At 35.8% G+C, this 12,566-nt stretch overlaps 1 protein-coding gene across 2 annotated transcripts in view; it reads right to left on the minus strand.

Moving 5' to 3' along the window:
• Nucleotides 1-12,566, minus strand: part of LOC122816798 (C-Jun-amino-terminal kinase-interacting protein 3-like) — an 855,263-nt gene that overhangs the window by 120,473 nt on the left and 722,224 nt on the right. For both annotated transcript variants that reach the window (XM_044089825.1, XM_044089824.1), the window contains one exon: nt 698-880. In XM_044089825.1, the coding sequence (XP_043945760.1) occupies nt 698-880 (183 nt within the window). The remainder of the gene's footprint in view (nt 1-697; nt 881-12,566) is intronic.

The raw sequence follows: 12,566 nt of genomic DNA on the forward strand, positions 1-12,566 counted from the left end.
ATTCATTAATGCCTATACTTAGTGTACATGACCGTGTAGATCAATGAATGGACTAAAATAATCAGCAGCAGAAACATGGCAAGTTGGTAGTGGTTTCCTTAAGATATTGAAAATAGGGATCAATATGATAAATGTTTATGAAGCTGCAACAGATGCTTTTCTGAGTACATTGGTTTTACTAGGGCCAATTAAATTGCTGAGTTAATGCTAATAAAAACTTTAAGTGAAAAAAGAGATGCACATCATAGTTGACGAAGTCAGTGAGACTTGGAACTCACTTCCTACAGACATAAAAGGAGTACTAATTCTGCTGCCATCAAAAGTAGAATAAGACAGCTAATTTGGATTGGTTGGTATTTAACCCAGCTGCAGTCACATGATGCCCTTGTCCATATATTGAGTTGGTTTGATGAACAGGAGAAAATAAAAAAAAAACTTACTGTGTGAAGGCAGCATTTGGAAACAGAACAGATCAGGCCAAGTAATTCCCATTTGCTATTGTATGATATATTTCTATTTCTGTATGATCAAGTCATCACTTTCATAGCATACTGTTGTATTTAGTCTGTTGATTTTTAAATGTTCAGCCACTAATAATGGGATACATCATGCTTTCTGTTAAAATAGACTTAACAGCTCACCAGGAGTGTGTGAAACACCTGTACACAAATGGCCTTAAGTTCATTTACCTACTTACCTGGCACAGACACAAAGAACTTGACTGCATCCCGGTGTCCATGGAAACAAAGCTGGGCTTGAGACATCGAGCAGTAAGGAATGAAGTTGCCTACTGTTTTGTCACTGTTGTCATCACTATACACATGAATCACACCGCCTCCAGTACGACTGCCATCACCTGATGTAGGAGATGTCTTATTGGCTAAAAAAAAGCAGATAAAAAGAGAAGGGAATCAATCACATTTTCTAGAAAAAAAAGACACATGGCTTCCATTAAAAGAATCAAAAGGATCTCTACATTCAATATGAAACTGCAAAAATGTTATGAAAACACAAAGTTCTGCTTAAATGAGCATGCAAAACAAAAAAAATGTTAATTGAGTTCACTTCTTTTGAACAAAGGAATCATGACTAATCATACATTTTAACAAATTCTTGTTTTATTTTTTACTTCTCCTTTTTTTCTTCCACTCCACTAATCTTATATTCTCAGTCACTCCCCCCCTCCACAATGGGGGAGGGCATGCTGAGCAAGGCAGCAGGTTCTGTGTGCTGTAATATTGTCAACAAAGGACTTTTTTAAAATGTTTGTGCTTATCCCGGGTTCCTGTTATTTAATCGACCATTCTAAATGTAGAGTATTGGAAGATCGAATGGGGAAGTTCAAAAATTAGAAATGTCGAAGCCGTGGAAATTCAAATTCTTTCCCAGGGAAAGAATTCGGTTGGCTGTTTCTGCGGCTTCGACATTTTCTGTACTGTGGTGTGAAAGTTATGGATCGGGTTAAGGTAAGTGTGTCAGTGTGACGGATGTTGGGGTTAGGGTAAGGTAAGTGTACGATAGTGACGGACTTTAGGGTTAGGGCGCGAGTAAGGTAAGTGTGCGATAGTGACTGACTTTAGGGTTAGGGTGCAGGTAAGGTAAGTCTGCGATAGTGACAGACCTTAAGGTTAGGGCTTGGGTTAAGGTTAGTGCACAGATAGTTGTGTATGTAGAGGTGTAGTGTAGGTTTATTAGGTTTTTGGTGTGCTTGTGTTGTGTGTGTGTGTTTTTCAGAACAGCAATTTTTTTCCATGGGAAAAAATTCGCTGTTCTGAGGTTTCGTTGTTGTCATATTTCGAACTTCCAAATTCGAACATATGGTGTTCGAAATTTTGGAAATTCGATTATATGACATAGACCCCTTATCCCTGCTTCCTCTTTGGCACACGGTCTAGATGCTGACATTTAGGGGCTTTTTAATTGTTTCTCCTTATCTGTGTTTTTTCCTTCCCTGAGACATAAAGTGCAATCTAGGTCTTATCTAGATTACAGGCTGCAATTTCCTTAAATTTTGTCTTTATGAGTTCAAAGGTTTAGGTCCAGCTTAAGGCTTAGCAGTCAAAGGCAGCATTGGTACCCAATGCCCTAATCGGTAATATGTTTTTTGGGAGTGTGATGATTTGATAGACATTAAAACTACACTATAGAGTACTCTTTCAGAAATACTGCAGGAGCAAATTGATATAACTGCGGAAATTATTTTTTTCAGATGGGACACAAGATCTACACTGCCTACACATGGTAAGGCCTTATTAAGTTTAATGCTACTGCTTGCTAAAAAAGCAATTACTAGAAAATGGAAATCAAAATCAGCACCATCTGTAGCTAAAGTACTAAATATTGTTAAAGAGATAAAAGAACTAGAAATGAGATTTCCAGAAAAGGGAAGGAGCAAAATATCTCGAAATAAATGGAAGATTTGGGAACAATACATGCAGAAAAAATGTTCAGGAGTGAGGTTTAAGAGAATGCAAGAATTGTGCAATATATGTAATGTTGGAGAGCATGGCAGTTGTTATAAAGAAAGAAAACATTTATCCAATGCATAGTGCATGAAAAAAGAAACATTATTAAGGTTTGTTTTCTTTCTTTTCTGTTAATGTATGTATGCATGTGTCTTAACATACATACCCAAGCTCCTGATTACTAGGACTGATTTAAGTGGAAAGTTATCTTTATGGAATGCGGTGGTGACGCTAGATATTTCAAAACAAATTATACTGTATTTTTTGGCATTAACGGTAAATCCATGATTAACACATCAAGCACTTGCTTGGTCCAGCCCTTGCTAAAGAATTTAAATATCAGACTAAGATTCGATAACCACCACCACTTTACAATCTTCAGTAAACTTGGTTAGCTATAGTGTCTTGACACTGCACTTTCACGTCAGAGAAGTATACATGTCAAAGAGAAGTGGGTCTAGTGCAAAGCTCAATGGGTTACTGTTTGCAACACTTTCTGTCTAGAAAAAATATCCCTGACCTTAACAGCATGGGTTCTATCAGACAACAATTACCTATCCAGTCAACTACATATAAGATAATGTTGTGTTAGGAGAGTTTGTCAATAACCTTAGCATAGGGATACTGTCAAAGGCCCTCACAAGGTTTAGGTAGGCAGTTTAGCTTGTATGAATCTTTTCACAGAACTCCAATAGATTCATTAGGGATGCTCTGCCTTTTATGAAACAAAACTGGTATGTATCTATGGATGTAAAGTTTCCTATATTATTATTTATTAGTTCATGAATAATATATTCCACAGCATTGCAAATAATACTAGTGACGCTAATTGGATCAGTAAAGGGAACACACTTATGTAAAGCCATAAAAACAGCTATTCTTCACATCACACGGATGTGTAACCTGTGAAAAGACATAGCCTGAAGAGCAGATTATGGGATTTTCCTAGATAAGACTTACTGCTTCCTAGCAGACATTCAGTAATGCTGTCAGGACTGACAGAACTGGTTATTTTTAATTTTGGAAAGTGCTGAAGGGAGTTCATACAGAGTGATTTAAGAAGTGGAGGTATGAGACAAAATGTGAAGGGGGAGAGGGAAGGTTAGTACGAGGTAAAGCCGAAAGACAATTTGTCAATAACAATGGTGGCAATATCCTTGGGGTCACAAAGGTGGTACTATTTTAGATCAAGTCAGTACAGTTGCCTCTAAAATTCCTAACATAGATAAATTCTCTTATGGTTGTCATTTGAACGGGCAGCAACCCTAACTTCTCAGTCACCATAACTAACTTGCTTCCAGGTTTTAAATCCGATAAATGATGAATTGGAGACATTCTGCAGACGGGAAGGAGCTCTTTCTTTTCTTGTACAGAGTTTGTGAGTTTCACCATATGGGTTTAGTTCCAAACTTCCCATTACAGTTGCTTCAGATGAGTATGGATGCCTAGACATATCTTCCTAAAGGAGAAAAAAAAGGAGTTGTACTCAGCATCCTCAGGTACAAGGCAAGCTATGCCATTTGTGATTATGAATACAACTGATATACAGTCAGCAACTGTTTTTGGAATGGCCCCATGTGTAGAGGAGTTATCAGGGGCTATAAGACAGATTTTCAGGGGAAAGTCACAGTAAAGTGAACAGACTATGGAGGGAAGAACAAAAGGGATGGTGCAACTGGGGGATATGTTTGTAAGGACATATTAAGTAAACAGGAGACATATACTTAGGATGTGCTTATCCATGGTTTCAGATGTTTACACCATTGATTACATTGGCAGTTGTACCCTGAGGGTCAAGAACAGGTTTACTTAAGTCCTATTCAATTGAAACTACAATGTTTAAAACAAGACTGTTGTGGCCATGCTCCTTTGTGTAAGTAAATCACAGAAACAGGTTAAAATAGGAGTTTACAGCAGGTTTGCTCGGGTGTTACTTGCTAAGAACTATAATCTTAGGTTAATCTGAAAGAGCAATGCACCTCTATGTAAAAAACAGCAAGTATCTGAGGTTGTTTTTATAGAGAAAGTTGAATTCTAAGTGATTGCATCTATATAGGGCACTGCTAACCTCCACTGCACTGTGCAAATGTAATGACTTTATAAAGGTGCAGGAAAATCAACAAACAAGCAAAATAGTCCTCTAGCCAATCACAACATACTCTAAGGTTTCCTCAGTGATTCTCAAGCTATTCTCTTTTCCCACTAGAGTGTAGACAACTTTTCCACTGTAAAATCGTTAAAAATGAGTCCAAAGTGCATAAACCTAGCAATTACAACAGTAAAACACCAGCAAATACTTGGAAAAATGCAAAAGTACAGAAACCCAGCAATTAATACAATGAAATGACAACGGTGCTTTAAAGTAATAAAAAGTGGGAGACTCAGTGAATGATGCAGAAAATATACTGTCAGCCTTTGAAATAAAACGAAAAAGTGCAACTCAGCAATCTTTAGTATACATCTAGCATGGATGGAGACAGAGTGTAGCCAGTACACTCTAATCTCAACTGTATAGTTGCCAAGCATTGGTAAGAGCTGTGTAAATGAGCCAAGGCTTGCACAGACAAAGAAGCTTTATAAAGGCACAAAAAATCTCCAAACAACTAAAACAGCCCAGTGACCAATTACGACACACTGTAAGGCTTCCTTTGTGATTCCTGAGCTCAAATGAGAACAGGCTACTCTCTATTCACTGGAATGCAGACCTAACATCTCTAACTGTAAAATCACTGAAAAGGAGCCCAAAGTGCAGTACTTACAACAGTACAATACCAGCAAATACTTTGAAATAAATGTAGAAGTGCAGAGATGCCTAAAAAGTGAAATGACAACAGTATGAAAAAGTGGTTAGTCATGTGATAAGAATTCATTCTTCCATAATCTCTACACAGCAGTTCTTAAACTTGTCAGATTGTACTGTACAATGTTTCATCCATTATCCAAAAAATTGCACAGTAGAGAATCCATGAATCGAACAGAGTAGCGTAGTTGAATAATCAAGAAAGATTGTTCGTGAAGGACATCAAACAGGTACCAGGAAAACGAAAAACAGATGTCATAAGCCAGGAAACACACCATAAGCTCCACACAGCAGGAAAGTGCACTTGTAGGATTTTGTAAAATCTTTTATTCATAGAACACCATTGTATAAAATCAAATGAACCAGGTTAAGCGCTTTCTTCCTCTGTAGATCAAACTTTTAAAAGTTCGAAGAGCTAAAAAAAAAAAATAAAATAAACAACAGAAACACCTACCTGACTGTTTTAAGCCGAGGGGCAAGCACCCCTGCACCCCCACGTGGGGGAGCTATGCCCACCACACCCCCACTCTTTAAATATACCAACTCCGAGATCACACTACAGTGCAGGAAAGGGAAATCTTCCCATTCCGCACTGTACGGAGATCTCCGTTGAAACGTTCAAACTTTTAAAAGTTCAATCATATGGTGTCTACCATATGGCATTCGAACTTTTAAAAGTTCGATAACATAATATAAACCCCTTTAACACTGCAAATTTAAAACCAAAATCTTTGGCCCTATGACATACTTGGGTATGCCTATATAAAGTACTGTTGTCATTTTGGGTAGTCATGCCATAACAGTGTTCATATGTTCTTTTTCTTAAAGAGACACTGTTTTCCTGATATAAAATGAAGAGCAACCCTGACATATAACTACATAACCAAACCCAGGTCACCACAATAATTTCCATCATCCCTATATTTCCTGTAGTTCAGCTTATAAGAACTTAAAACATGAATAGTACATATGATTCAGTCAACAAACTGTGTTTTTCACAAAATGAGGATGATGCGGCTAGGTATAAATTTAAACTAAATATCATTGCACATTTAGGTGCAATAAGATTTTGTCTATGTGCTTATGTATCTCTATTCTATGAAACATCACTCAGTTTAAAAAAGTCACAGTACACTGATGAACTCCAGGCACATTTCTTATAAGGTGATAAAGGAATTTACAGATGTCTCTAAATTCAGTTCAACATTTGTTACAAATAACACTCACTCATACTGAGATGTAGAAAAGCATATACTTTTATAAACTGTTGAACTGAGACTGACTACTGTGGCAATAAACTGTCATTTACAACTAACACAGTGAGACAAACAAATACACAATTATAGGTTTGTAGAACAACAATATTAACAGAAACAACTAACATCTAGTGAAAAACAAAGCTTAAATATATATATTAAAGCTGCATCACTACTTACAGGATGCCTTCCTACATGTCTTCTAAGCTAATGAAAAAGGTTTAGAAACCTTTCCATGTAAGATCTCATTAATATCAATGTTAGTCTGAGGTTTTCCTAGACTGACTGTGCCAGTCTTTTCCACTTACAAGGGCCACAGGTGTTCACTGTCCCCTACAGGATGAGAACTTAATGTTGCTGGATCTTTTTCAGCCTATATTGATACAGGCAACTACTAAACTTGACAGTCAAAGTTTTTACTGGGCCTAAAAAATGGTTCTAAAGCTCTCTAGAAAATACACTGTACAGGAGAACCAGGTTCACTTTAGCAGATGCAGCATCAAAGTCATTTTTTTTAATTAAGGAGTCAAAAAGCTTCTGCATGCAGTAATACACACATATATGTATATATATATATATATATATATATATATATATATATATATATATCTATGTATACATGTATGTGTATATATATATATATATATATATATATATATATATATATATACACACACACACACACACACATATATATATATATATATATATATATATATATATATACACACACACACATATATATATATATATATATACACACATGGTCCCCCTGCATTTGACTGAACATATGTTTGTTCAAAAAAAACAGGGGTGTGATTTAATGTTGAAAGTATGGATGGCTAAATGCTGGCTATGTCGATGGTATGGAATGTTGGTACAGGTAAGTGGGGTTGGAGGGTGACAGCATGTGTGTGTGTGTGTGTGTGTGTGTGTGTGTGTGTATGTGTATGTATGTGAGTTAGGGCTAGGGTCAGGAAGAAGTGAAGGATGGGTGTCTTGTCTTTGTGTGCGGGTTTCTGTATTTTAGGATAAGGGTAAGAGTTAGGTTAGGGGAAAGCTGTAGTGCTGTGTGTGTTTGTGAATGTTTCCTTGTCTGAGTATAACTTGTGTAGTGGCAGTGTTACAGGAAGGCTTTAATGACGTTAAGGTGTAGGGTTAGGGTTGAAGGAAGGGGCAGTGTTAGGGTTAGCACCTATTACTATGGTGGTGTAGGAGACGGAGCCTCTTTAGTAATGGGTAAAAACCCTAACTCTATTGCTTCCTCTTCTCAATAACACTAACCCTATACCTTAATGTTATTAAAACCTTCCCATAATGCTGCCACTATTCAGACAAATTTGAGGTTAGTGGGGGGATAGTTTTAATATCAAGAAAGGAAATAGTTTTACTCTCTCGATATTATTGTTTTCTTTTTTTTCCCCTCTATTGTGTATGAGCAAACTTATTTTGTTGGTATTTTACATTTGACAATAGGGCGGTTTGGTCACATACAATAGACTCATATATATCCATATCTATCTATCTATATATATATATATATATATATATATATATATATATATATATATATAATATATATATATATGAATCATCTTCATTTGACCTAAAGTTCATTTGCCCGACAGAAATTTCAGGCAGCCGAATTGCCTGACAGTTCATTTGCCCAACAATTAAAAAAAGGCAAGTAAAAGGTATTTGTTCTTTTCCCCACTGTAGTTTGATCTTGGAGTTAGAATATATAGTTACTAGGAGGTGTGTACTTATATTTATACAAGTTTACTACTAATCTCTCAACATTTTCATTTATCCATGTTAATACTTTCTATAAATTTAATGAAGCAGCATATACCACTGGGTTACATAACCCTACACCTCCTTCCTCCTTATTTACATACAAAACTCCTCTTTGTACTGGGTTGAATCTAGAAGCCCATATAAATGAAAAATATTATCTGCAATAATTCCCTTTCAAATACTGTTGGGAACATAAAGACACTTGCTAAGTGTGCTATTTTTCACACCAATACTGAATTTATCAAATAAGCCTTTTTCTGAATGATAATTTATATGCTCTCCAGAAAAGACAGGTTCAGTTTATTCCTTCTATTGTATTTTCCGATTGAATTCTACTTAAATCTTTATTCCCACATTTTATGCCCAACAGAGAAATTTCATTTATTGCAAAATATATACCCCTATCTTTACAACATCACATAAACCTTTACTTTCTCTTAAAAGCCACCCTTATCACCTCTAGACATTCATTTGCGCAAATTATTACTTTTTTATCCAAATTTTTTTTTTTGTGATTATGTCATCTACATACGTTAACAGGACTGGAATAATTAATCATTCAGGTGTCATATACCCTGCCTCCTTCATTTTGTAATTTATTTCACATACTATCACATTAATAACTAATGTAAAGAGTATACAATGCATTGGACATTCCTGTCTTAAATTACAGTTCATATGCACCTCGGCTTAACCAGCTATTTACAAGGATTTTTACTTTATTATTACTATAAGCTGACATATATAATTTTCTAACTTTCTCACTTATATTTTTTCATTACTACTCATATTATTTCATGTCCAATTGTATCAAATGCCTTATTAAGGTCTCCTATCATGATTTTTACTTCTTTATTTTCTATTCATAATATCATCCACAATTTCTTCTAACTATCATTAATAATTTTTGATAACCCTTCCCCTTCACAATAGATATACTATCTTCTATAATATTTTCCATTTTAGTTTCATATCTCTTTTGTATTATTTTCATAAAGGTCTTATAATGATTATTATTTAGTACTACTGGTCTCAAGTTTTTAATGTTTTCTATCTTCCTTCCTCCATATGAATTTAAGCATTCCACTACATAATTCTTTATAGATAGAACCTTTATTTAACCTTTCAAAATCTTTAAAAATATATTTTTAGCCAATCCCTTAAATTTTTTGCAAATTTCATACATTATTCCAGCTGGTCCTACAGCTGAATCTGTATTTACTTGTCCTGGTACTTTATTTAGCTCATATAAAGAAATCTCTTTTTTAAACCCCTTATTCTCATTTTCTGTTTAACTATTTGACTTCCTATGTACTTTCATTACCTTCTTTTTTCTTTAAACATTTACTATTCATTTATTTTATTTCATTTTACATTTGTTGACCGGGCTAGTCTAGCTGGAGACATGTCCATTTTCAGTAGAGGCCGGGGGAGAAAAGCTCCAAAAAATCGTACAGAGTTTATACAAAGTTAAAAATAGAAGTTATACAGATATTGAAAGAACAGAATTATTCAAAAAATGTTTTTTTTTTTTTATATACAAATAGTACAAATTAGAATTACCATGGTCATTTTGTAAGGTACAGAGATACAGTATACATATATATACATATATGTTATATGCAATAATACAGTTTATTGATACATAAAAGGTAGTTACTATAGGATGGGGTGAGATAAGTGAATACGAGAAGATTTAGTCAGGGTTAGTACAGGTGTATAGCCAGTGATTATTGAGGTATGGTTTTAGATTCCTTTTAAAAAGTGAGGGAGAAGTCTGAGATGTGATTTCAGAGGGGAGTTTATTCCATAGTTTTCCTACAGAGTTAGAGAACATGGAGTCACCTGCTGAGTTGTTGGGTTTAGTAGTATTAATCAGCAGTTTGTTTGAGGAGCATAGATTTTTGAGATTATTATAAGGTGTAATGAGGCTAGAGAGTATTGGAGTATTGCTAGGTTGATACATGGTCTTATGGGCTATTGTAAGCTGGTGAAATTGAAGCTGGTTAAGAAATTCAAGCCCGTTTAATTGTTTAAGATTTAGACAGTGAAGGGTTCTGAAAGGAGATCCTGTAGTAAATCTAGCATATTATTATAGGAAGTTGTTAGTTTCTTGAGGTTGTTTTTAGAGAGATTGGTGTAAATGAGAGAGGTGTAAAGCAGAGTGGATATTAGGTGAGTTCTGGCTATAGCGGACCTAGTTCCTGGTGTAAGATAGGGTTTAATTCTGTAAAGGGATCCCAGTTTTTTGTTACCTAACTTTATTGTAGTGTTTATGTGAGTATCAAAGTTTAGATTGTTGTCTATTGTTATTCCTAACAGTTTAGTGGTAGGGTCAGGAGAGATAAGAGTACCGTTGAAATGTAAAAAGGTGGACTTTCGGGTTGGTGTGAAGAGTAGCAATTTAGTTTTTTTGGGATTTAGAAGGAGGCAGCGGTGAGAGAACCATTGTTCTACAGTGTTGACTGCTTTTTGAGTAAGAGACTGAAGTTCAGTTTGAGAAGTGGCTGATCAGATTATGGCATTGAATGCAGGTGGAGTATGGAATAGCTGTTTGCAGGTCATTAATGAAGATGGAAAATAAGACTGGGCCTAATATGGAGCCTTGTGGGACACCAAGGGAGATAGGAAGGTGATTAGATAGTTTATTTTGCCAGAGCACAGCCTGCTGACGATTATCAAGGTAAGATGTAAACCAGTTCAAAGATAGAGGATCAAGTGAAAGAGAATTTAGTGTATGAAGGAGTAGTTGGTGGTTAACCATGTCAAAAGCTTTGGATAAGTCAATGAAGACTGCAGATGAAAGACAATTATTGCTGCGATTGTTGTTGATGCAGTTTGTGAATGATAGCAGGGCAGTGGTGGTATTATGGAAAGGTCTGAAGCCATGTTGACAGTTAGCAAGTAGGTTGTTCTGGAGAAGGTGGTTGAGTAGTTGTTTATGGATGCATTTTTCCATAACTTTTGCAATAGGGTATAGTAAAGCTATGGGACGAAAGTTGGAAAAGTCATTGGAGTTCCCCCCCTTTATGTAGTGGGATGATATGCGAAATTTTCCAGATTGATGGGACAGTTCCTTCGCTTATTGTTCTATTTATCAGAATGGAAATAGGGTAGGCAATGGCTTTAGCTCCTTTTTGCAAGAATTCTGCTGGGAGTTTGTCAGCTGAGGGGGTGGTAGGTTTTAACATTTGGAGAAGGGAGGAAATGTAGGAAGTAGACACTGGTTGTAGGTGAAATAGAGGGGGTGGAGTTCTAGAAGAAGTGGGCAGGTTAGATATATCAGGTGATAAGTGGCTAGCTAGAGTTTGGATGGTATCTGTGAAGAAAGTGTTAAAGGCATTTGCTGTTTGTGTGGGATTCTCAGGGTTTGAGCCTAGTGGGTTGGGTGTGATCAATTGGCCTGGGTAAAGAAGATTGTTAATACTAGTCCAAAATTTTTTAGGTTCCTTGAGAGAGGTTTGTTGTAATTGGAGATAATAATTCTTTTTATCTAGCAGGATGGCTTTTTTTGTACTGTTTCTATGTTCTCTAAAGGTTTGGCGGTCTATCAGATTCTTAGTAGTATGCCATTTTGCCCAGGATTTATTTCTAAGTAGGATTTTTTGTTTAGTATTGTTAATGAGCCAAGGGGCTGGTTTAGCTTTGATTCTAATAGAGCGAGTTGGAGCATGGTGATCCAGGGTGGCTAAGAATGTGGAATTAAAGTATTCCACTGCTTCATTTAGAGGGAGAGTTTTTAATGGTGTCCAATTACATTGTTTCAGTTCTGTTTGGAAAAGTTCTGGGTTAAATTGCAATTTAGAGCGTATTGTTCCGAAAGTGTTAGGGAATATTATGTTGGTTTTATGTCTGATAATATATGTTAGTGAATGGTCGCTTAGGTCATCTGGAAGGGTTCCCGGGTTCCTGTTGTGTAGGTTTGCTGAAGAGTTAATACTCTATCCAAGGTACTTTCTTTGTTATTGAGTCTATTGGTTCTGATAGGGCAGTTTATAAGTTGTGAGAAGCCATAAAGGTTAATATGGGTGGTTGGGTTAGTATTAGTACAGGAATTCCAATCTATATTAAAGTCCCCAAGGACCATGGTTTCTTGTGGGAGATTAACAGAAAGCCAGTTAAGGATATACTCTAGTGTATTACTGTTATTTCCTGGGGGAAGATAAACACATATGATGTTTATGGCTTTACATGTGTTTACCTGAAGTTTGGAGATAATTATTTCTGCACTAGTGTCTATAGGTAAGT

The sequence above is a fragment of the Protopterus annectens genome, chromosome 12.part0 (genome assembly GCF_019279795.1).
Source record: "Protopterus annectens isolate FY-2018-M chromosome 12.part0, PAN1.0, whole genome shotgun sequence".
NCBI lineage: Eukaryota > Metazoa > Chordata > Ceratodontiformes > Protopteridae > Protopterus > Protopterus annectens.